The 26,600-nt window shown below is 37.2% G+C and overlaps 1 protein-coding gene across 5 annotated transcripts in view; it reads left to right on the top strand.

Moving 5' to 3' along the window:
• The window catches only part of VPS13C (vacuolar protein sorting 13 homolog C), a 100,388-nt gene extending 88,624 nt beyond the window's left edge, over positions 1-11,764 (top strand). For 4 of the 5 annotated variants that reach the window (XM_068958199.1, XM_068958198.1, XM_068958196.1 and 1 more), the window contains 4 exons: positions 5,027-5,118; positions 6,459-6,582; positions 6,844-6,927; positions 10,002-10,206. In XM_068958199.1, the coding sequence (XP_068814300.1) occupies positions 5,027-5,118; positions 6,459-6,582; positions 6,844-6,927; positions 10,002-10,103 (402 nt within the window). In that variant the 3' untranslated portion in view covers positions 10,104-10,206. Of the gene's footprint in view, positions 1-5,026; positions 5,119-6,458; positions 6,583-6,843; positions 6,928-10,001; positions 10,207-11,099 lie in introns of those variants that run through there. The other variant, XM_068958197.1, reaches the window with a different exon arrangement.
• The last annotated feature ends 14,836 nt before the right edge of the window (positions 11,765-26,600 follow it).

Genomic DNA, 26,600 nt, shown 5'->3' with positions numbered 1-26,600 from the left:
GACTGTATATGATGCCTGATTCCTGCACTGAATTTTACTTTGTTAAATTGATTGATTGATCCAAATTCATCTGAGAAAGCTGTGCCTCTAGCCTGCTGCTCCAGCCATAATAATGCCTCTGCTCAGGTCCTTTCACAGACTTTGTCATTTGTATCAAATTAAAGGTGACTTTTCTCAGCTGGTGGAATACTTGTGTTTCGGTGTTCCTTCCTCTCTGACCACCCTGCTCTTGTGTGCCTTCTAGCTCTGACCCCTGCCCTTTTCCATGGGGAAGGTTCAGGTAGTCCCTGTTCGCTTTTGAGATCATTCCTCTGTAGATTGGTTGCGCAGAGCTCTTAGTTCACTTCGCTATGCTTTGACCTTTTTGTTTTTAATGTTTCACTTCAGTGCACGTGTCTCTTAAATAAGTACACACTTGCAAGTGTACTTACAAGTGAAACTCTAAGGAACGGTGCCTTAATGCTATCCAGTGATTTCGCGGTGGGGGGGGGGGGGGAGAGAGAAGCCTTACATAAAAGCACTCTCCTATTTGAGAGCTATATAATGGTGTAGACATTAGAGCTGTGCTTATGACAATTATATGTGTAAGTCTTACAAGACAAGCCACTTTTTTCTGCTCAGAAGTTTTGTTTGTGCAGAGTAAGGTCAGCAGCCATGTCGGGTGGTTCAGTTCACATAGGTAAACTGGTTGTTAGTGCCTTTTCCAAGAGGTGCTACATCTAATGCATAAGGACTGCCGAGGGAGCTGCTCAGTTACTTCAAAACCTTTAAAGTCAAATTTGGTGTCTTGCAGGCTGTGTCTCTAGTTCACATGCAATAAAGCTTAGGGGTGTGGAATGCAGTGTGTTAAACAAATGTACAGTTGTGCGTGTTCTCAAAAGAAAAAATATGGTAACTCTGTGAGAATTGATTCTCAAGAAACAAGATTTCATGAGTTTATCTTTGCATGATGACTGTTTGTAGTTGAGATTTGCTAGAACAGGTAATGCCTTTGGTTTTGTTAGCCCTGTACTTTTTTTTAGAGTGCAGGTATTGGTGCCTCCTTGGGTAAGGAGAGACAGCACTTGGGGTTTGACATGATGTGATTCGTGTTACTGATGTCTATGGCTTCACTTGGTTTCATTTCTCATTTAAAACATGGGGCTTTGTAAAGAGTGCAGGGTCTTTCCTCATGAATGGTAAGGTGGGCAGACAGTGTTATGTAGCAGAGTGAATACATTTCCAGAAACTGTGGGTTCTATTCTTGGTTGAATCACTGTTCTGCTGCGTAAATTCATGCTAGTTATTTCATTTCCATCTAAAATAAGAATGAGTTGAATTTCTTCCTTAAAGTGGTCTAAGATTTTCTTGAAAATAAGAACTTTTGATACAGATGCCTGAATTTTAACAGAGGATGCAGATCATGAAGTAACTTGCATCAAACGCAACCTTTTTTTTTTTTTTTTTTTTTTAGGTGATGAATCAGTGTTTTGCTAAACTTTTTTTTATCAAGAGTATTGATCCAGCCCTGACAAATATTGCATCTCTTAGGAACAGAGATTAGTAGAAACTCTTAAGTAACGTATGTAAAATCTAAAGTTATTATCCAAATGGTTTCTGATTTGATTGAAACCAGGCTTTCTCTCCAAAGTTTTGAGTCCAAATAGAGGAACACGCTTAGGAGTAAATCCCTGTTTAAACATGTGGTGTGTCTCACTACTTTAGTACCCGACAAAAGGGTTCAGAATATAGGTTTCAACCTTTGAAAAATACCACTGCGTGAGACTGCAATTCAATTTCCTTTGTTTTTATTTATACTTTTAAAATAGCTGTGATTCGGGTATTGACTTCAAGACCACATTTTGATTTTTGTTTTCTCTAGTGTTTTGAAGAGATGAGCAATTTTTTATAGCAATTTTTCCCTTCTGTGAATGTTTTACAGTATCAGAAAGTTTTAAGATGCTCAGAAAGTGACCTTTTAATAGAAGATGGGACCATATATTTTTGTTTGGAGAACGCTGAATTGCGTAGAAAAAAACATCATGTTACTGGAGAGCAAATCCAGGAAAACACTGTGCTCTGAATTTAAACTCTTAAATTTTTAATCCACGTTTGAGTTTAAAGGCTTTTTGGGGTCTGTTGCAACATAGGATGATACTTTAAGGCATTTGTTAAATTTTTAAGTGTAAGAAAATAAAATGCAAATATAAATAAAGGTCAAGCCTGTTTTAATTGATTCTGATGTAAACTGAACTGACAGAAGATCTTTCTGCTTATATTAGTCAAACTGCCTAGAATTCTTAGTCTGTGTATGGTTGATCATAAAAAGGTAGACGTAGTCAAGTTTAGCTTTTATGCCATTTTATTAGTTTACAGTTTCAGCTATTGAAATTTTTAAGAAAAATTATCTTTACAGGGAATAACTAAAAGTATACAAACTTCTTACTGCTTTCATTTTAAGAACATTTCCACTAGTTTATCAGAAACAACTTGAGAAACTTATGTAATTCAGCCCCTCAATAACAGTAATAGCGGCAATAAACTGGAAATTAAAGATGATCTTATTTTGCTATGAAGAACATCCAGTCGATTTTTGGGGCTGGATGTAACTGGGGCATGCAGTTACAGGCACTTGCTACTCTTTGATCCAGGATTTATGCCTTCTGCATCCAGGCAGAAAGTCTGTGGTGTTCATTCTTTCTTATGTTTCCACATGTTCTTGCACAGGAGGTCCACATTTTCCATTAAAACCGATCGTGCAACAAAAAAGACGGTTGTGTTGGCTTAGAGAATCTTTGTTCATTTTTACTAATTAAACATCATTTACAAATGGACTATGTATTTTGTAAAGGTTTTGTGCACTGATTTAACATTCTTAGTTCAAGAGGGTTGAATAGAAATACGTGTAACTACAGCAGCGGTGTCAGTCAGTGCCTTGGCACTATTAAGCTGACTTCTTTTTCATGACTGAGTAGACATGTGGGATGCATGTATTGTAGATTAAATTTCAGCACTGCAGTCGACTTCAGTGTGTGGTGATAGTTGACAGCTCTTGAGCTTAGCAATAAAAGGTCAGTTTTATTTTTTGACCTAGGAGGACTGTAGTAATGTGAGTTTCTGTAACACGTTCTGTTAATGAGACGATTTTTGAATATAAAGGGCTCGTGGTTGTCAGGAAACCCGATTAGGTTTGTGGCACTGACTGGGCTTCTGTGTTTTGTGACTACTGTGCTGGAGTCCTGTGCTTAAGTTTCTTGAGTACAAATAGAGTCCAGATGCTTTCTAGGCTAGACTTGGGGCAAAGTGTTGGATTGCACATCCTCTTTCTAACACTTATTTCCAAGGCTAAGACCATATAATCCCACTGGTTTACTGTTGACACTAATGCTAACTTCTGCATGTTCTCTAGTTGCTTATGAATAGCCTTCACATAATTCCAGCCTTCATTGCACATGTTTAGAGGTATGAGATGAATGAAGCACAGGGACGTATGTATTGCATATTGTATTGCATATTACAACAATGCTTTGCTTTTCACACATCCAGAACAAATGCAAAACTAACTTTAAACCCTATGTGTGTATTCCTTGTTTTGGTTTTTCCATGCTAGAATTTTTATCTTTAAAATGTAATCAAGTATCACTTCCCTGAACGTTGTAGTGGGAATGGGTCTTCTAAAGGATTCCCACTTGAATGTTCTCTTAGTAGCCAGTTTTAGATGTGTGTGATGTATGGCATTGTTACCATGGGAGATGTGCTACCCAGAGAACTCATGATCTCAGACAGTCAACAAAAACCTTCCTAGAGGTGAGATTCCTTTGCGGTGATTATGTATTTACAGTGTACATGGCAATTACAGTCTGAAGGTGAGTTCTGGCAACTTTTCAGCTAGTATTTGATACATATGCAAGATTATACCAGGAACCATATATTTAATACCAGCAGACCATTTCTGTCCTGAAAATTAACATTCATTCAAACTAGTAAGCTAAGTATATTTTCCCATAACACATAGATGTAAAAGCAGGCAACAGATTAGGTTGGACAGAAACACACTGCTTGCTTTTGAAGAAATTCATAGAATGAGTAGTAGTTTGCCCAGATTCCATAGGCAGTTTGAGGTTGGGTGTCCATTTGTGATACATTATTCATTTTTCAACTTCTGTCTTTTTTATAAATTTTCATATGATATTTTGATGCGTATTGCTTTCCCACAAATACGTTGATATGTAACTCTGAATCCTGTTGCCTGTTAAGCTAGCATTATTGTGAGCTTGATACGAGTAAACTGTGAGACACTTTTCCATGCTGCTTTTTGGAGTTGATGGAATGCTGTAAAGTTATGGTGGTTTTGTGACATGTTGCGGAAAACGTTACACTTCAGTTAAACAGCAGGTGTAGAATAGGAGATCTGAAAAAATGCTTAATCCAAAAATTAATGAAGAACCTAAAAGCAGCTAGGAAGCAATTAAATACATTTTTATTTGAAAGTGCTTTTTACCTCCACATTCACACAGTTTGTTACTTGAGTTTTAGTTGTCTAAAAAAACATGGAATGAGAACAGTAATTTGATCTGCATTTTCATATCTTCCTTCATATTTTGGATCTTTTAATAAGCATTTCTGTCTGGCACTTCAGAAGCCTGACCTAGAGATGTACTGAGTATTTGTAACTTGATAGCTTCTTGTCTCTGTGGGCCTGGGTCATGCCCTCTATTCTTTAAAGATACTGTCAGAGGATTTTCACCCTTTAATCAAGGGGGGGCATAGCAGAATGAGAATTAGCAAATGGTAATGAGCAGAAAAAGAAGCGAAAGCTGCCCAGGCAGGTAGCCTAATGACTCTGCAGCGTCACTGTTCCACCTGCCGAGTGGAAGAGAACAGGCGTTTCAGTGACTCGGCTTCAGGAGTAAGAACACTATGAGAGGCTGCCTTTAAAGAACCAGATCAACTAGGTAACTTTTTTTAAAGGCTTTTGAATTTAAAACACTGTTCTGAGTTTTGGTTTTTATGGTCCAAATATATTTTTTTTCATTTTCTGTTTTAGAAATTGCACATCAGGAAGCTGGAAAAAGAGAGCTATCGATACCACTGTGCACTTCCAAGAGGCAGAAGGGCTAACCTTCTTGTTACCAATAGGTATTGAGATTTGAAGGCTTTCTGGAGGCTGCTTTTGGGTTCAGCTTGGGGATCAGGCATCTGAATAAGTCTTAAAACAAATGTATTGCTATTCTCTGTGCACGTACTTTCCTTTTTTTCTTCTTGATTTTATAAGTTATTTCCTTTATGGAAACTATAAAATGACAATCAACTCTTAAATGATATTGATATAGTAAATACTAATTTAGGAAGACTTTTTAATCGACTCTGGAGTCTGACATTTGCATCATACTGAAGGTAAAAATACTTTTTTCTTTGCTTCTGAATTTTTTTTTTGAATTAGCTTGTGCTAAGTTTTTACAGTCAAACTAGCCTTTTAATAATGCACATTTTTACAATCTTGTTTAATTAAAAGTTACTCTAACTGAAATCTTAATTTTTTTATGCAGATATAAGAAGTAATATTAAACTTCTCAGGGAATTTTTAGAATGAAAGGTGTTGCTAGTCTCAGTCAGGTGGGGAATCAAGATTTTGCAAGTATATTTAGATAACAAAAAGGAGCCCATGGGTTATGATCTCCGTATGCCAAACGTCACTGATTTTTTTTTGACCTTCCTGAATGTATGCTATAGGCTTGCCCATAAAAAGACTCTGAGAGGCAGCCCGTGGGGTTTATCTTATATCAGCTAGCCCACCTCAGTCAATTTATTCTTCAACAGGACAAGCTTTTTCAGGATACTACCACAGTTTTTTAGTGATAACTTTAGGAGATTTACTTATTTGCTGATTTAGCTCAATGTGTGCTTCTCTCCTTATCCTACTTTTTCTGTCCACATGCATAAAAGTTCTAGGTTAATTCTGTTCAAACTGCTGCCTATTTTTGTATTAATGTGCTGCACTGGTGCTTGCCTTTGAGCCCTAAAGTAATTAAGGTGCAACTAGCTAGCAACTGTAAACTTCAGCAACTTTATCTGTCGGTCTAACTACTCTGCATTTGTGTCACCATGTAGCCAGTATTTAGCGCCATCACTGTTCTCCTCTGGTGTAGGCTGGCTATCGTGCATTGGTTTGAATTGAATGCTAGAGTGTTTTCAGTTAACTGTGGTGAAGTGTTTGGATTTGAAGAGGGTGGAGTAGGTTTTAATTAACTTTGCGTACCATGTTCTAACATAAATTGTGTATGAGTCTGATGGACAAAGTATTAATCTCAAAGCCCTTAAGGAAATCTAGTACCTCTGTTACTGAGTGGATGTTTTTGATTCGTATAGAAAATGTCTTCTCAGACTAAGTTCTGTTCTTTGTTTTATTTTGTTTTCTGACAAGGTTATGGTTCAAGGGAAAATGGAATATGACTCGGTTCTCTTTGTCTTCTGAACAGGAGAGTAATATATGTAAAAGAAGTGGAAATCTTAGGCCATTTAACAACAGAGTGGGATTATTTATTTGAAGATTTTACACACCATCCCTCTTATGAAGCAAATGTTTTAAAAATCACTGTTATGGTAAGAGACGCATGTAATCTTTTTTCATTTAACAGTGTTGAGAGATCAGAATGTAATCCATATGCATGTAAGGATTCTAACTGCAAGCTATGGAGCTATGAGAAAGGAATTACTTCAGATTTTGTGGAAGAATGGGTTGGGTTGGACAGAGGCTGCTCAGAAATCTAATTTGAGGTTGACTTTCCAGTCATTTAAATATCAGATTCTACATTCTTGTCTTGTGAGTCACCCGAACTACTTTTTTGTTCCGCTCTGCAACAGGATCAAGGGATGTTCCAAAGGAAGGACAGTATGGGTCGTGAATGTGTAAAGACGATTCAGCTTCAGGATGAAAATACAGCAAAGGTATATTCTTTCCTTTTTTTCTTTCTTTATTATGTTTTTAACAGTTGTTGAAACTCAGAATATCAAAAAGACGGTAACGTTTAGAGACCAGGTATAGCATGGACTACTGTACCCGGGTGTTGGTTACTATACTTTCTTACTGAAAATTCAGTTTAAGTTGTGGTAGCATGAGGCAGATTAGTCTAAAGCACTCAAAAAAAAACTTTATGCAATAATAGATTAAGGTTGAAGTTGCATTGGCTTATGCTTCATGTATCAAAATGCAGTAAAAGAAAATAATTCATATAGTTAATGGTCTTGTTTAACCTCATTATAATCTTAATGAGGGGGCAGCAGAATTTAAAGCTATGCTGAATCCTTATTTCAAGATAACTGGGTTTACCCTTTAAGTGTATGTTCATGTGAAAAGACTTCCTTGATTTCCCCCCCCCCCCCATTTTGCACCATTTTTCTGTAAATGTTCATGTTGCTTGGGAAGCTGACATATTTTGGGAGGTTTTATTATGTGAAGGGTTGAATCCTGTAGCTAACTCGCATGGGCTAACAATTTTTGTAAATTCCAAGGTAAACAGTACTTCAACAAAGGAAGAATTTAACTAGAAAACTACACATCGCACTGTATATTTGTATCAGATCATGAAGGAGGAGGGGTTCTCCCCGGCTCACAAAAATGGGATCAAATAGGTCCAGGACATGTTTGAAGAGACTTAATATTGTAGTTTCAGTAAGTGGCAAGCCAGTAGCTAGAATATGGGCCAAATTGCTCCTATTTAACTGAGCAATCTGTCCCGAAGAATGGGGTGGACTGGGCAGGAAGATACATGCTGTCGTTTTAAATCACTTTTTTACGTACTGGAACAGTATATATTTTCTTTGCTGTTTCTTTTCTAAAGGAAAAAGTTCCTTCAGCGGCTTCTTACGACCTGCCTTCCAAATCAAGCTTTTGGTAGACTTGTTTAAATCCTTTCAGTTTGTCTGCATCTTTTAATGTCATGGCCAAAGCTGGGGCATTATGCAACATCTGTAGGCCACACCACAGAGAGACTTCTTTTGTGTTTGATTCTCTTAAAGACTTTTTTGTTACTGCCTAACCTCTTGTTCCTTTACTAGCATTTATATACTGAAGATGAATTTCTCTGTCCTGAAGTCTTTCTGTCTTTCATGGATCTCTGTTTCTTGAGTTTATCAGCATTACTCTTCATTTTTGCATCTCCTCACTTTGCATTGATCCCACTTGTAAAACTATTCCAGTTTCATAGGAGACCACAGAAAAGTGTGTTTTGCAAATGATTGTCACTTCTGTGATGGCTTCTGTAGTGTCCCATGTTAGCATGTGAAAATAATATGGAAGCAAAAGTCATAAGATCACGTTAAGGTTATCTGTAACTTATTTGTTCTTTTTTTCGCCTCTAAAAACAAAAAAAGGTTTTGGGTTTGCCCTTTTCTAGTTCTCTGAGACTTTCCCCAGCCTCCCTGAGTTACCAGAAATCCAAAAATATTTGAAATACTTCGGGTACTTTCTGATGAATATTGTCCAGCCGTCCAGCTTAATTTATTCTTTGTCTTAATAGATGTTGTTATATAAATCTGTTTGCCATTTATTCAAATCTCGAACAAAAAAAAACCCTCAAAAGCATTTGAAACACTTTAACTTTTAGTAAGTGCTGAGAATTGTCAGATAAAATCAGACTGACCATCCAGACTACCCCAGTACTTTCCTTTCTCTAGGCATTTGTGTATATCACGTTGCCATAAATATATTTATTTTAATTTCTTTATGAGCAGAGATCTATCATTATGTTAATATTATGTATATACATTTTATGTGTAACGTATGTTTAGTGGTAAACAGTCGTGAGCACTAGACATGGATACTTTGGGATTCAGGAATTATACACAAATTATTGCTTTAATCGTACTGCCTTGCTCGGTTAAGCCTTTCTAATTTGAGCATTGTTTGGTCCTCTTCTAATTTTTCCTTTTGCAGATTTCAACTACTTTTCCAGTTTATCGAGAGAGGTTTCACTGTAAACTTTTGCCAACGTGCCTGAAGTCCCTTATACCTTCTTTTAAGTACAATCCATGATTCTTTGTATCTCCAGATAAGATAACGCAAACCTGTTGATTCTTTGGCCTGAACATAACCCCTTTCATAGTCCTTTACCTCAAGCTAAAACTGGTAGATGTAGGTGATTTTCATACATATATATAATTCCAAATCTGTTCTTTAGAAAAGAAAAAAATTTAATTTGATCTCTGATGGTACATTTTCATCAAAAGAACCACCTTATTCTTATGGTCTTTAAACTTTCACCGAGACAAAGGATCAAAGGATGTCATGAGCTGATGTACATACTAATTAGGGGATCTAATATAGGGATCTATTCTTTTTTTTCTTTTTTTTAAAAGCCTTTCAGCCTGTGGTAGTGGAAATTCAGCAAAGACAGAGATCCTCTCTTTAAGAGCTACTTTGTACTGGTTTTTTTTGTATGACATTATTTGCCTGTACCTTTAAGAAAACTATTACACTTGTGTTAGTGACTGCTATATATGATGTGAAGCAGCTATTTAAATGTTAATTACTGCTATTTTACGGTGTATTTTTTGTTACTAAGATACTGGCTTTAGCTGCCAATCATATAGACTGACTGGTCAATAATTTAGTGCTGCTGAATTTAATGCTGGACCTTTAAATGGCCTGACTTTGAAGGCTATTGAGTGCATATAGTATTGGAAATGTCACTTGCTCGTCACCTGTTTAAAATTAGATCACTTGCAGTGGGTTGCTGCCCAAGGAAGGTTTGTCTACTTAGGCATGAATAGCATCATTAATGTTACTACTTGCAAAACTCAAGTAGATTGATGACATGACTGAAGCTTTTTCTATGTGGAATATTATGCACATGAATTGGAAGCTGTGTGTCTAACTCAGGGCAGACAAATTGGCCAGCATGTATGTATGTGCTAATGAATATTTGTTCAATAGCCTTTTTTTGGTAGCCTTTTGTGGAAGAAAATGGCAGACTGCATGCTTTAATTTTTTTTTCTTTTTCTCTCAATGTATCCCTTTACAGAGGGTTTGTTGTGCCATTGGGGAAGCCCAGGCAGCGAGAAAACAACAGAAGTTGGTGAAGCAAGCATCCTTGCAGTTGAAGAAACCGCCAATGCTATCTTGATAATGACAGGATTTTTCGGGCTTGACCTTTTGGTATGCAGTCTTATCCGTAAAATTGATTAGAAACAACATGGAAACATTATGCAGAAAATAAAGATAAAATACATCTGATATCTTCCTTTGAAGTTAATCGTCATAAATGCTTTATTTAAAAAAACTGCACTACTTTTCGAAAGTAATGGGAAATATATGCTTAGGATAAAATGTTCTTTCCAAAACTATTGATTTAATTACTCTGAAATAAGCATCTAAGACTTTAGAATTTACAGCTTTCTCTTAAAAAAAAGAAAGTTTTCCTACTCTGAAATATTCTTTTATTTTTAGTGTCAAAAATTTTTGTAAACTAATTCTAAAATAAAGTGGTTGCCAATTTGCACTCTAAAGTTATTATTTACAAAGGGGTTGAAGTAATAGTACTTCTAGTTTTTTGAAAACTAAAATGCTTACGTTATTATTTGAAACTAATTGAAAACTTACATTTTTAAACAGTATTTCCCTTAATTTCAAGTGCATACACTTGAAAATATTGCACTCTTGAGTAAGATTAAGAATAAGTACGTATGGAAGAAACAGGCTATTGCTATGTGGAGATGCTTACTTTGCTCTCGTTGTTCACACTGTAAATGAAAATTTACACTTTATAAATGGAAAATATTATTTACCACTTGTCATGTGCATGAATATGGTTTTGGTTGTTTCACTGTACAGACGTCTCCAGGAGGAATGGTACAATACCCCCTTTTTAGACAACATTGTATGTCAAAAGCTTAAATCAAAGTAATTAGTTTTCTGTATTTCAGTGTATAGTTGTTTCACTGGAAGTGTGCCATCTAATTAAGCTAAAAGTCAGTTTTGATGCATTATTTTTGTTGCAGTTTCTTTTGCTGAAGGCTGTTAGTCAATTTAGCAAGATGCTTAAGCTTGTTTAAAGCATATGTCTAGTTTCTAATGGTATGCCTAATTCCATTAACGTTATTGAAACCACTTTCATTCTTAGGCACATACTACGTAAGTGGCCTTCTGGACCAAAGACTTTACGAGCAAACAGATTTCGGTTGAGTGATCAGTAAACTGAGAGTTCTTGCTGTCAACCTTTGGCTCTCGAATATGGCATTATGTGCCCTTTACATGTACTTAGTCTTGTAAATCTGCTCTTTCCAACTTACCTGTCTTGGAAACAGTCAATGAATGTTTTTTTTTTTCTCTTTATTCCATTTTGTGCTAGCTAAGTAGCTACCAGTATGAACTCAGTAGCTAAAAAAGACAACATTCTTGCATAGATCTTTTGAGTAAGTGGAGCAATCATGAGAACTAGGCCTGGAATGTAAACTCTCCATACTTAAAGGTTGATGGATTCTATAATACACTTTGAATGCCTATCTATATTTTCACCAAAATTAGGAAGTTTAAGATATTTGAAAGCATGCTGCCAAAAAAACCTCTAGAGGAAATCTGCAACCATGATTTTATTGCTGTTATACAGACAAGGTTATTAATATTTTTTTGCTGTAATGGAAAAAATGTGTTACACCCTTTAACTCTGTGATATCACTGGTTTTCTAGAAAGTCCTGCTTAAATGTTAACTAAATGAGCTGATGAGATTGTGTGTATATTTCAAGCCCTGTGTTAAGAAAGTATTGATAATAAATTTTTATATGCAATTATTTGTGGTATGCTTTTTAAATGACACTGGTTCAAAAATGTAATACTATCATATGGTATTGGTTTGCTAAATGGCTTTGGCACAGTCTGGGAAAACTGCTGTACTACTGTACTGCACAAGAGCTATCTGCAGCCCAGGATTTCCTTCAGCGTCTGTTGTCTGGTATGGAAGGATTAGTTCATAGGTGTACTGTCTCTTAATTCTGGTTGAAACGAGTGATTTCATTTTTACCTGTTTACAGAGCGTGTTTGGAAGGTACCATGTGCGTTTTTTCAGGTCGAGAATTGGAGCTTAAAACAGTTCTGATGAAAGGTTTCTGAACCAGTCCTCTACTTGCTTCAGTTCTGTACTTCTCTTCCTCGTTTGTATGTGTAAGCTTTTTGGGTTGAATTGTGAACAATTGATGCTGTTTTCTCACTTAGTAAGTAAGTAAATGCGGTGAAATAGCTTCCTTTTAAAAACAATCTGAAGAAGCATTAGGGTTTTATAGAACAAATTTTGGTGTAAATTGTGTGTGTCTGCCGTTTTGGTTGTTAGCAGAATTTCAACCGATAAATAGCACTAAAAATTCCAACCTACTTTACCACTTGGACCAAGCACTAAAAAGGACGTGTGAGATGATTTGCTAAGGAATTCCGTGCCCGCTTGTTGCTTAGATGAAGGCAGATGTTTGGAACTAATACGTTTCCAATGCTTATACTGTGTTTACACAGGTCTTATTTTACCATGTGCGTTTCCGTCTTTGCCCTTTTGCATTGTGATTCACGTTGCGTTCTCTCCAGCTGTAAATGCCGTTGCCTGTCCCTGGCCTTTGCTCTCTTGACTTGGGCAAGTTACTTCTTTTAGCTGCCTGCCCCTTTTCTTTGTCTGCTCCATCTTATTGAAGTGCTGGCTAAAGGAAGTAAGGGACAAGGAGAGTCTCTTTTGTCTAGTGCTCAGGTGCCCAACCTAATCACAGAATTAAATCCTGTTTAGATGTTGTGTAGCAATGCGGCGTTGTTGGCATACAGTGCGTTTTCAGAGAATCTTTGAATTTCAATCCGGTACTGCAGTGTATCTTTTTCAAAGACTTGGGCAGACTTTCACAGCGTGGCAACAAAGTGATTTCCATCCCTGGCAGATTTTACACCGCTTTGAAGCTCTAGAATTTCAGAATTACTGAGAATACTTGAGTTGGCCAAACTATTGAGATCTTCCTAGACCTTCCCTTACAGTGAGCTGCCAGAAATCTTTTCCACCTATAAAACAAGTTTTTCTGAGAATAAGACCTCAAATGCTAACTTGTTAAGTAGAACTCATAGCTGGAACTCAGGCCTGGGTCCTTGCTTCCAGGCTTGGCTTCAGGTATTCCATTGCTTTCTGAATCATAGGCTTCTCTTTCCAAGGCTTGGATGGCTGCCTCCTCCTCCTGCAGCTGTTTTATCAGTGTCTTGCTTGAGCTGTGGCCTCCTTTCTGCAACTTCCTTTCTCCTTTCTGTCATGCCTTCCCATCCCTAGCACCCTCAGCCCTCTCCTAGGTAGAAGGAAATAACGCCCTTACTCCATGCAGATCTTTCTCAACGTAGTAAACCTTTTTAAAGGACTGTAGCAGAAGCTGATAATCAAACCAAATGGTGTCATAATAGACAAAAACCTTTTAACATATTTTTCCTTACTCCATATTTTAGAAGCATGTAACACTTTGCAAACAGCAGCAACCAAAAAAAACAAACAACAAACCCAGGACGTGAGAACTGTAAGAGCAGAAGAGGATAGGTAGTTGTGGTTCTTCACAGGATGGTACTGTCAACTCCACTTAACTGTGTGCTTTTTTGGGGAATTATTTTGCTTTGATTGTCCCCATTGATTTTCTTTCCGATCTAGAGACTAAAGTCTTGATATGCCGAAACGTGTATTTTCAAAATATACTTGATTACTAGTTTACCGTTAGAGTCTGGTCACTTTGGTTAGCGGTTTGGAGGGTTTTTTAAGGATTTTTTTCAATGGGAATTTTAGTTGGATTTCATTCAGACTTTTTCCTTTTATGAGGACCCTATATTCATTCAGAATATTACTATTAGTCATGGGATGATGCTTTTCTCCACAGAATTACAGTAAGCCAACCCCTTCAAGCTCACTTAAGTGAGCTTTAAAAAACACGCAAAGAAAAAACCTTCAATAACTTGCTTAACGTTCAGATTGTGGAGCCTCCATCCTTGGAGATACTTAAACCCTGACTGGACATGGTTCTGGGCAACCTGCTCTAGCCAACTGCTTTGAGCGGGGGGGGCAGGGGGCGTCAGACTAGCTGATCTCCAGAGGTTGCTTCCAACCTCAACAATTCTGTGATTCTGCGGTTCTTTCCAAGTAAAGCAACTTTACTCCTGACATCATCGTGATTAACGATTTGTTTAACGCTTTCAGAGTCTGGGAAAAATGTTTGGTTTGTTATGGACCCTGATAGAGTAATTTAGTAGTAACAGGTTGAATATGGTCTCTTACAGAGGCTAATTGTGAAGTTGAGGGGGGATAAAGTGATTCAGCTTAACAATCAGGGTGCCAAGATTTTTATCTCATTACTTGCAATAAATATGCTTTTGCCATAGTAGGTTAGCGTGCTAGGAGTATTCTAACGTTCATCTTTGGCTAATAACTAGAATTATCTATAAAAGGATGTCTTGGGTCACCAAGCATTAATTTAAAAAATGAAAAACTGACTTGTGATACCTTTTGAAACTAGCTAGCATCTATTTGACAAAATTCTTTCAACAGCTTAAAGTCACATTTATTCAAACCTGAGCGTGAAGAATTTACTAGAAAGAGATGCCAGTGGACTACCCCTTCAAGAGAAACGGGAACGTAAGAAACACGGAGAGATTTGAGAGTCACCTCATACAACTTCAGGCTTCATATTAAAAATCAAAACCTTAGTCTTTTTAATAAAATTTCCTGCACAAAGGTATGTGCACGGGGTAGGGGGGGTGCTGTTATCAATGTGGCGTTACACAGTAGATGAAGTGTGAACTGAAGACTGAATGTGGGGGAAAAAAAAAATTAGTTCTAGATGTAAAATAACATTTCTGTTCTAAGTTTGAGTAGTGTTCAGTTTACTAATGCAATTCTCTTCCTCAGGTTGTGGATCTTATTTGCATAATCACTCAGTAACAATGATGTGAATATGCAAATCTGCAGACTTTAGCAATTATAATCTATATGGTGTGATTTGCTCCTGTTTTGGAGTTTTCAAGATCTTTGTCAGCAACTAAGATGGTGGGTTAATCCATTTGCCTGACTTAGCTGAAGGAGGAAAGCTTCAGTGTGAAAGGGAAAATAACTTCAAAAAGAGTTTACCTATCCAAAGGAACTTATGAATCTAAAACTTTTGATTCCTTTTATTGCTTCGTCTCCTTTTTTTCCTACAGGTCAGTAAAGATTTTTCTACTTTTTTTTTTAAATGGTTTTATATTTTTGGCTGTTTATTTTACAGTAAGAGTATTTAGTATCTCAGTCCTAATCTAGCCTTCAGTCTTAAGGTTGCATTTCTATGGGCCAAAAAAAAAGAATGTAATATTGTCATGAAAGGTTTGAAGAGAAGGAAAGTGAAAGCAGGTGTGATAAATCTATAAAATGGATAACATTTTAGAGATAGAAAGCTGATAAAAGCTGCTTTTATTGAAATTTGACTGTAAACTCCTTTCACATCAGTAACTGGAAAAATACATTATCTATTTGTAAAGACAAATTGCACTGCTTGAAAATAGTAATTGTATTGGACTTGAACAACAAAAAGGAATTTTTGTTTGAATTTCAGTGAGGGAGGCAGAGAGCAGTCTCCAGTTTTTACTGGAATCGGCAGCTGGAACGCTGACGTTCCCCTTCAGTAGTGTTCTGACAACAGTCAAATTCCGGCGTTCCTCCTGTGCATGGCCACGTTCTTCCTAGTCGCTGCTGGTTATTAAAGGTGAGCACGGTAAGGAAATGTAATTCGCAAAACTACTTGTTCAAAACAAATACACTGGCGATAGGGAAGTGCATATGCAGCGTATTTCTAGGGGTTTGAAACTTAAAGTCAACAACTTTTAATAAGAAATACAGCTTTTGACCTCATCCTGTTTCGAAATCAAAAAATAAGATACAATGATCACTATACAAATAAAGAATAATGACATGCTAACACACATGTTGGAGTGTTTTGAGTTGAGAGTGTTTTTAAAGTTTAAATTAGAATGGTAGTATCAATAAGCTTGTCATGGAAACAGCCCTGAAGGAATTGATTTTTTGTTAGGTTTGAACCCCAGGGCTTTCCTTCTGTATATTATAAGAAATTCTTCAGACTTCAATGGATCATGCCAACATTGAGTAACTGACTACTGTTGCTGGTAAGCATCAAGAGAATAGACACAGTCTCCTAACTTTCTGAGGAATTTTATAAATCAAATGCAATATATTAAATCAACTTTGAGCTAATTGCCAGGTTTTTTAAAGTTTGACACGCCATGCTGTAGCAGAAATTCATGTATGAGGCTTGATAGATGAATGAATTTTGAAATTTGGTAATGCATTTCTATGGTGCAACACCTCTGTGAAATGGTACTGTAAGTCGTTGTTTCAGCAGTTGTCCACAAGGTGGGGGAATTGATCTTTTTATTTTACTGCTGCTGTCTTTTAGTTTTCCTGCCCAACCTCCTCCCCACGGGATACTGTATTATTGAAATTGTCTAGTCAATATGGAAAATGCAGAGCGCAGAGCTGTAGGCAAAGTTTCTGACAGCCTCTGACAAACTGTAGATCCAACCTTAATGTTTTAGATGCGTTAGGAAAAAATAAAATACAAAGATCATTCACATACTAATTCTCATTTGAACATAGAGTATTATATGAATTGGTGCCAATTCCCATGTGTAAAAAAAATTTCTTTAGTGGGTAATACTTTGGAGCAAAACCTTTTGTGTGTATTTTTCTAACATACTCATTCTGCTCATGCTACTATTGATTTGCAGAAACTGACCTGAAGATGGTTGTATAGCAGACAGTGTCATATAAGGTAGGTAACTGTTTTTCTTCTGCATCTAATAAATTGAGAGGGCCAATGCAGCCCAAGAAGCCGGCTCAGAACTGTTTAACGGGGTTATACTCTTTCTTTGCACTGTTAATCTAAAGCTAAAGAGTTTAGTTTTTCTAAGTAGTAGAAGAGATTGCTTTATGATAGATATCATACCTATTTCAAGCAGTACTTAAAAGCTGTCTAAGGCTAATATTTGCAAATTAAGTGAGAATTTAAAAATAAGCAGTAATATTCTGTATTTGGGTTATGGCTGTCACTTCTTACTGTAGAGATCTCCACTAAGAGCTACCACTGAAGAGAACCTGCCTTAGCTCAACTTCTGTAGCTCAGTTATAGAAGCCTTTTTTAGATTGGTGTGCATGTGTGTCCTTTTGCAGCATGCAAGAATTGAAGTTGCATTAACCTCTTTGTTCTTTGCGCCTCTGTATGGTTGGCTGCAGATGTCCTTTTCTTTGTGTGTTTTTAGATTCATTTCCTATTCCTACGTTCTAGAGATTCTCTTGCCACATCTACAGAAAGAGATACCAAAAAAAAAAAAAAGTAAGGCTATCCAAATGTTTAAAAATAATAATTTGGCCATATCTTTCTGCTGACAAAAAATATTTAAGGAGATGAAAATCCTGCTGGAAAGGCGTATGAGAGAAAAGACAAATGTCATTATTTGGGAATTAAACGTTTTAAAACAGATTATTTCTAATATTACCACTGTGTTTTTTTTTTTTTTTTGGGCCAAAATCTTTGATTTCCCCTCTCTGCCCCCCCCCCCCCAAAGAAATCCTCCTTTTAAGAACAAAATGATAAAACTCAAGGTTTCTTGCCTCTGGAAAACAGGGGTAGGCTGCGGGAAAGGGTGGATAGAGGGAAGAGGCAGATGCTAACTTGCTAGAAAGGTGACCGGATGGAAGTCTCTCTCATGAATTACAGGCTCTGCCATAGGACATAATATCGCTAGTTTTTGAGAGCTACTCAGTTTCTCCTGACGTCCGTCACAGTTTTCTAATCCTGGAGCCTCTAGGGCTTGCAGGCAGCAGTCTCTGATATTGCAGGCAGGGACTGAGTACTGAGGAAAGGAAAGAGGGGGAGAAGTTGCTTGTCTAATGCCAATACTTGTTACGAGATTGCTGCCTTACTCCTTTTGTAGCCTCTGCCTGGCTCCTCTAATCCTATCCGTGAAAAGACAAGAACTTGTGACTTCGTGTGTCCCATCTAGTAAATCCTGGGTAGCCAACAAATAACACATGGTTTGCTTTTCTTAATTTCTAGTGTGACCTTGTTATTCTAGGAACTCTGCTAGACATCATGTCCAGGGCCCCTTTTCCAGCCTTTCTCAGGGGAAACTTGATGGCTTCTGTTTGCATGAAGGGTAGACTGAGCTAGCTATGGTGGCAGTAAGGCACTTCTTTATGAATGGTGGTTAACAGATCTTGGCCTCTCATTTCTCTGGTCATTTCTGTGGCACCTAGCTGCCTTGTCTAGAGGTTCTTGGAGGATTTAGGAGCGTAGAATGGAGGAAGAATGGGGAATAAAAAACAGAGTAAAGAAAACTAGATAGGTCAGAAAACCTGAGACTCGTCTTATGACTATAGTATTTGCTCCTTGTGATCTGTTTAAAGGTTTAAAATCTTAGTGTGACTTATCTGTCCTAACAATTATTTGACTCTTAAGTCCTTTAAAAATTCTCTCAGACCAAGATGACAGTAATTTCTTTCACAGGTGAGAGCACGTTCAGAATTTTTTTCAAGTTTCCTCTAAGGGTGTCTCACGTTGTATTCTGCCTCCTAATAGTTATTTTTCATATTTGCGTGTTTGCAACTTTAAATATAAATTGTATGTGTGTATAGAAACACATTCTTGATGTTGCAAGTTATCCATTTCAAGTCTTCACTTCAGAATTTTATGAAACAAAGGTTTTTTGTTTATTTTTTGGAAAATAAAAACATTCTTTGGAGAAACAGTATGTGAAAATGCTCACGTGTCTACTAACATGCAAGGTCTGTGAGCACAAAACTTCATTTCCGGAACTAACCATCCTTTGTCTTTTGTCTGCCCTCCTGCTGTGTAAGAGGGCCCTAATCTAAGAATTAGGGCAAGTGGACCTGGGAGTTACGTAACTTTACTGAAAGCACATTTAGGGCTCTGTTTGCAAGTAATAAACATGAAACAATATAGCTAAAGCTATATTAAATCCTGTTACATGGCAATCAAATGTTACAGTTCTGGCAAGGAGGCACTGATATCATGGGTTTGCTTTACTCTCTGTTTTGTTCTGTGAATCGTGATGCGTGGAACAGGCTGTTATTTGACAATATAAAGCATTTAGCGACAGTATTGGTTTATGTAGTTCAAATGCAGCCCAAGCCACTCATTCCTATTTCTGTGCCACCCCCTGAGTGGGGCAAACCCAACTTTGGGTTTGTGGAACCAAATTCTAAATCAGATAAGGAAACTGGTCTGGCTTAAGCGACACCAACAAAACCTTTCAGAGGTGGGAATGAGAAGCTGGGAGTTGCGGGGATATTGCCACCGAATGATTTGTAGTATCAAATCACAGACTTAGCTGAAGTGGCTGTTATTGCTTATGTTTGCTTTTCTGACTTGTCATGCTTAGGTACATCGGAATGAGAACTGGGAATTTTTAGAGGTTGTTTCTCTTCTCAAGACCAAGGGTTACCCGTTTTACCTATCCTCCTACATCTGTAGGAGAAACTATTGAATTTCCATATAGTTCAGCATTTTGGTTATTGCAATGCAGTAGTTAATCAAGTCAGTGACGCATCAACAACGTCCCTCCTCCATTTGATTGTTCCCAGCAATCAAAGCAGCTATGCACCAAGTGATTGCTTTCTCCTGTTTTGATTTACCAAAACAGAAGGCAGCGTTACATTTCTCATCTCTGACTAGAGTTGCATCACGCTCATATAGTGATCCACTTCACTGTTCCACTCCAGTAATCGTTAATATGCTTGACATAGCCGTATTTGGTTAATCAGAGGACAGCTATAGGGGACTTCTTGTGTTTTAGCCATTCTTCAGCTTCTCATAATCTCTAGGGATCGTAGATGTTATTAGTTCAAACAACAGACTGTGTGTAAAATCAAATGAATGGCATCATTTAATGTTGAGAAGAAACTTAAGTAGCACTAACTATCCTTAACTTTGAGCTAAAACATACAATGAAAGGATGGAAAATACACATGTTGAAGATTAGCGTCTGCCTATTTATAAAGTACCGTGGTGCAAACACCTAAACACAGAGCACTAAATTATCCAGAGTGGATTAGGTTTCGTAGAGCCATATTCCATTTTTTGTATGCTGGATTAATTTTCTGTCAGGTTAACAGAGTCAGCTGAATACCTAGGGAGGGGAAGGAAAGGGAGAGGAAGGGACTAGATGTTTCATTTGGATGGTGGCAAGCTGTTATGTTGGCTCAGCTTCACCTTAAAAGTTTGTATCCTGCAGTACTGAAGAACTAGTTGAGATTTTTCCATTGCAATTGCACTCCAGAAATATGGATTTTGATTCAAGCTAAACTTCTCATTGAACAGTGACAGCTTTTCACAATGTTTATTTTTGTTGTCATTGAAGACTTGAATACTACAAAAGAAATCAAAAAATTAATTTTAAGTTGTCAGCTGAAAGCTGAAATACTCAGATTTTGTGTTACTGTGTTGTCTGATATGAGGCGTAACTGTTCAGGTGCCTTCTTTGCTTCTGTTCACTTCTGTATGCCAAGTGCTGTGGCCTGTCCTTGGGGCAGATGAGCAATACTCACGTATGCAATAAAATACCCAGCAGCAGGATGCGGGAAGCAGAGAAGAGAGTGTTCAACTCTATCGGGGAGGCTGTTGGTGGGCAGACGGTTGTTTAATCCACCAACAGATAAGCAAGTGTGTGGCATTTGCACAGAGGCCTGGGGCAGCTGAGCAACAAGTAGGCAGTTAAACCCCCAAATCCTTCCAATGTTATTAGGAGATGTATTTTCCTTTGTTAGCCATGTAGATGCTAGTATGCAATAACCAACATGATTTAGTATCTGATCACCAGAATACCTAATGATGCTAAACCGAAACAGAAGCTTTGCAGGGTAAAGTCCATCAAAGCCATGAGTATTCCTACACATTTGGGATCAGGGCAGCTATCTATCCACCGTGAGATAACAGTGCTTTCCAAGGAGCATTTGGAAGAAGGACTTCTTAACATTTCAAATTTATGAACATGAGAGAGAGAGAGAGCAAGAACACAGAATGTCTCTGAAGTCGGGCCACCTGAATTTCTAGGACTTTTTAAGAGGTTTGGTGTGTATTTTCAGTGGAACCTGAACCTGAAATGCAAAGCAACACAGATCAGAATGATAGCACTGCTCTGGAACACACCCGAATGTTTCTAATATCAGTTTTTATTAAGAAAACATGCTCTTTTCAAGTATCCAGGTAGAGATCGTAGGATTAGTACATGCGTAATAAATTATTTAAATTACTCCACCAGCCATATTCTATTACAGGTGATAGGGGATTGGAAATGGAGTCTTCTGGTCAATGCACTTCCACCTGGGAAAAGCTTTTTTGTAATTAAGATTGTATTGCCATTTTTATTATGAACCCTGCTTTTAAAATTTACTCTGGAATAAAACTTGGACTTAAACTCTCTGTGTAAAAGAAGTGAAAGCCCAACGCATTCTTGCATTTCTTCTTTCTGTTGCATTACAACACCTACAACACAGTAGGTGTTGTAATGCTGGATCATAGAAGAAATACAATTTTAAAAAGCCCTCAGACTTTTTGGGACTTTTAAATGTCAAAAGCTCACAGGTGTAAGTGATGAAGGTGCTGTATTTTAGTAAGAGATTATTTCTTAGGTAGTTTGTATGGTCTGGATAGATGGAAATAATGTTAGAATATGAAAGTAAAGCAGTTATGCCTTTCATGATCCCATCAGCTCATACAAGGTAAGCTACATAAGGGATGAGTTAGCTGAGATCTCCAAAGAAGTTCTTACAAGGATAGTCTATTATGAAGCAAAAAAAAACCCCACTTTTCACTTGGGGCATGTGAATGCTGTGGGAGTAATGGACTTACGCAACAGCACACGTGGAAGTGATGGTCACTTAAAGGTACCTTAGCCACTTTATAAATAATGCTGTATCTACTGGTCAGAATATTTAAAAGCTTCTCTTTCACAGAGGCGTTTGCTCTTCACTGAGAAAGGATGGGTTATAATACTGTTTTGGGATTGCTATGCAGGTACTAACTCTGTCCCAGACTTCCAGTGTGACTTGCAGCAGATTTCTTATGTGCTTTTTTAAAGTCTGGCCTTTGAGTGCTTTATTTTCCTATCTGGAAAAATGAGATTGCAACATTTTTCTAACTGGTCAGTATTTGATACAGTGAATGAAAACATTTAAAATTGTGAAGGAATTAGATGTGAATTATGTATATACTGCTAACTGATGTTAAATCTCTGTTTAAGAGATTCTGTGCATTCACAGTACAGGCATGTCAATGACAAAGTGTGATAGACATTTGGAGGTCCTTTGATATTTTATAAACATCAGAAAATACTAATCCCTTTATATATGCATTCATTTTGGTAGATGGTCATAAACAGAACCATGCCAAATAAATCCTCTCTACCTCCTGATACACCTTGCCTTTCACCTCAATAACTGCTTGGAGAGTTCCTGTGCGGCAGTGGAGGATGGAATAACTGTTGAACAATATGTTGAGCAAAATATAAGCATTTGCTGAAATCTTGGAATTCTACTGGCTTTTATCAAATCTGATTTAAAAAAAAAAAAAAAAGAGAGAGGGGAAAAAAAAGAAAAATGGTTTGAAGACAGCCTGATCCTTTGATGTGCAAACCTCCTACCTATTGCGTTGATGAGATCTAGTTCCCAGTTACGGCAACTCAGGAATCTTAGATATGTGTTTCTGAAATGTGAGTGCATTTGTTTATGAGCCGAACAAAAATACATGTCTAAAACTTCAGAATTTCTTGTAAAATGGAATGAACGTGTTGAGCCAAAATTCTCTAAGAGAACACAACTTTAAATAGAAAGGCTTGTTAGCCCTCTACATAATGTTATACAAAAAAGTTTAGGAATAAGTTATTTTTGAATTTTATAAGTAGAATATTTTGTTAATGAGGAAAAACAAATACATTAAAAGCATAAATATGTAGGCCTGCATTGACTTGAAGGAGAATTGCTGAGATTCAGATAGAAACTGGCATCAAAGCAAAAGAGACATCTCTATCTTCTTCCCTCAGTTGAGAATAATAGTCTAATGCTTAGAGCACTAGTCTGCCATGTTTCAGGTAAGTATATGTTGATCAAACTTTTTTGTCTTCATTTTATTACGTATCTTCCAAACTCGATGCTTTTGCCCTAATGGATAAAGGGGTAGAAATGAAAGCAAAAATATTATTGGAACAGGAAATCAGATTCTCTCCTAGCTGCGAATCTTAGTTATAACTTAAATTCACCTTGATCCTATTATGTTGTCCTTAAACCTTAGGAAACCTTAGGAAAAAGAATCCACTGAATACATCCGTCTGTTCATGATACTGTGAAAGGCAAAATACAAGACAATGCTGACTCCTCAAGATGTCAGTATTCTAGAGAGGCTGGAGCTATATTTCTCCTGTGTGGGTGTTTCAGATTTCAATTGGCCATCTGTAGGGACAGCAAACTGCTTCAACTTTTGCTTCTTTGTGAGATATTTCTGTAACAGTTGAGGAAATAAACTAGCGTTCTAAGCTACAGAGTAAATTCAGATGGTTAGCCCCTCAGTTTTACAAAAGATGTACTACATGTCTTCAAAATTTACCTAAGAGCTTTAGAAGGTTTGTAAATATAAAAAAACTGCTATTTTTAGAAGACATTTAAGTTCAAAAATATACTTATTCAGTGTGTATTGAAGTTTGCGTTGCTTTAGTTAAAATCATGGCTCTGAATAATAGGTGATAGGTAAATTCCACAAAGCTCGCACAAAGCTGAAAAATGCAATAAACATTGAAAAACAAAAAATTATCTGATTGGTATTGTACTCATATTTGTCTACTTTCGCTATTGTCAGAGCGCTGAGCCAGTGTTCGTACATTTATTTGTAATACCTGTAACCTGATTCTACTTGCTGAAATTCAGCCCTTTCTAAGGCATTTAGGTAATATATGCTATAAGAAATCTGGCTCTGGTTATGCATAGACTTCCCAAGATTCTTACCGGTAGTAGGAAATAAAGCCTATAGCATTTCTCTGGTGTGGGGTCTCTACAGGTATGTGTTCATTAGTGAGTTGTCATGATGGTTAAAAGCTCAATAGTTGGAACGCCCCCTGGTTGCTTGAAGTTCAAAAGTTTTAATGAAAGACCTTCAATTACAAAGCTTTCTGCTTTTGACAGTTCGATATCTATCTCAATTTTCTCTTTCTTTCCAAAGAGACAGTGATTTAAGATTTACTCTGAACATAAAATAAATGATCAATAGCAGTTGACAGTCGCCATTGTTTGTTTGTTGGAACAGGTTATGTGAGTAGCAAAGCCTGAACAATTAGTCCTGGGTTCAGTTCTCCTTTGAGCTGAAGCTAACATTGTACACAATGTTGTTTTTCTTATTGAACTCATAGGAAGGCACTGGGAAGTATAAGCAATGTCAGTTCCAGGAAATAAGTTGTGATTTAAAGTCATGACTACTCTGTAAGAAACTTAAACTTTCTCTCCCTAAAGCAGAGCCTACAGAGGAGCTGATACTGTTAAGACTATGTGATGATAAAATTACTTTTAAAACAAGTTTTCCCTGTTGCAGTGTTAAATTCCTACACACAAGATCCTTGTATTCTCTTTGCAGTCTATTCTAGACCGCAGTGGCTTGGCTGTGGCCCGTGTAATGAAACCCAGAGACATGGAGAAAGCGCACAGTTGTCTTTCTGGTTTGTCCTTATTTAAAATCTATGTGGAGAAGTAACTGCTGAGTAGTTATTTTCGCGATTCTGACTGATAACATACATTTTTTTAGAGCGTAAATTCTGTGTATTTGAAAAAAAGCAACTCACCAGATGAACAAACACATATTTTTACATAAATATGTCAATTTCTGAGCTGAGGCATTCTCTGAGGTTTCTAAAAATGAAATTTCTAAAACTATAGAACTAAATAAGAGGTCTGTGCTAATACACATAAGCTTCTGTTTTGCACTTGAAAAGAATGTTCACTACTTGTTTCTTAAACTGTTAGTCTATTTTCTTTTTTTTTAAATAAAATTTGGCCTTGGCCTTGTAATTTTGAATTTCATCTCACTTTTTTATTTTCTTGCCTAATAATTAGATCAAGATCATTGGTACCAATATTATATGGCAGTTTTAAGAAAAATCTGCCTAGCCTGAAGCCTTAAGACATGGATGGGGCATGCTTATTATACAGCTGTGTTTTCATGGAAATCTTACAAATCGCGATGGGAAAGAATTAGGACTATTTCTTAAGATTACTTGCAGTAGTCCCATTTTAGATGCTTTTCTTTCACTGACTTGTTGGTTTTCCGCCATTAGATGCACTCTTTCTCTGTCAGTAGACCTTCTGAAAAAGACGAAGTAGAACATCTTTTATTATTATGGCAATGCCTGGAGATTTTGGTAGAAGGCCCATAGTGTATCAACCTGTCATTTCCTGCACTGTTCCCTTAAATGCCTTGTTGGAATCCTAGAGATTTCTGTGAATTCTGTCATCAGAGGATGCTAATTCATGGCTGCCTGTTTGCGTAGCTTTGGCATGCCATTATCAATGATTGCTTTGCAAAGTTAAGGTCCTCCTTTTCCTCAATTGGCTTGTATCAGTTGTTTCACATGGTGGCCCAAGGCACAGAATGACTAAATCCAGTGACCAGTTTTGGTGCATAGGAAGTCAGTCTCAGGAGGGAAGAGTCTGCATGCTGCAGTTTCAAAGGACATGATGCACATTGTGTATATGTAGAGACCTGATAGTAATGAAATACATACAAAAATGTTTGTGTTTGCATAATCTTAAAGCGCTAACAGATTAAATGCAATGATGCAGTTCTCAAAGATGAAGCTTAGCAACTGCTCTGGGGCCCACAGGCGAGAAAATGTGGGTAACTAGATGCAAGCATTGACCGCTGTTTGAACAGGGAATCTTGCTTGCTTTCTTGTGTTGAAGCCCACGCCTCTCCATTGCTTGAATAAACGCTGCACTAAGCATTTGTCATCAGCAATATTGTACTGACCTGGATAAAGCCATCAGCCTCAACTAGCCTTGTAACTGATTGGATCGTAGCTCCTTCAGTGGCTGGAACAGAGCATTGTTATGTGACGCCTGTGAAATCTCCCGTACACGTGCGTGTGCGCCCTGTGGTTCAGTCAAAGTGAATGGTTAGGTAACACCTGGAAGCGGCCCAACAAAAGGCTCTGTGTGTATGTGCCTGGGATGCTCACGTATATATATATGTATGTGTGTGTGTGTATATATATATATATACACACACACATATATATGTGTCTGTGTGTGTTTAAAAAAAATTAAATATGCTGGTCATTGAGTGCCTACAGCTTGTGGTCTTTCCTGACCACTTTTCTGTTTCGTAACAAGTATCTGCTCTGCCGCGAATGAAACCTTTTCTTGTCAGAACTTCTTTGTCAGTGCAAATTCAAGTAAGGACGCTTGAACAAAGGGTAGATATATAATTGTATAGTCCACGTTCTGCTTCGGTAAATGTCATATTGAAAGACAGTTTTCATGCTTTCTTGCTGATACTTATTTTCTCAATAAGTGTTTTTTGAGGGAAA

This window comes from Struthio camelus, chromosome 12 (genome assembly GCF_040807025.1).
Source record: "Struthio camelus isolate bStrCam1 chromosome 12, bStrCam1.hap1, whole genome shotgun sequence".
Lineage (NCBI taxonomy): Eukaryota > Metazoa > Chordata > Aves > Struthioniformes > Struthionidae > Struthio > Struthio camelus.
The sequence above is the reverse complement of the archived record's forward strand: the minus strand, read 5'-3'. Positions and strand labels throughout refer to the sequence as shown.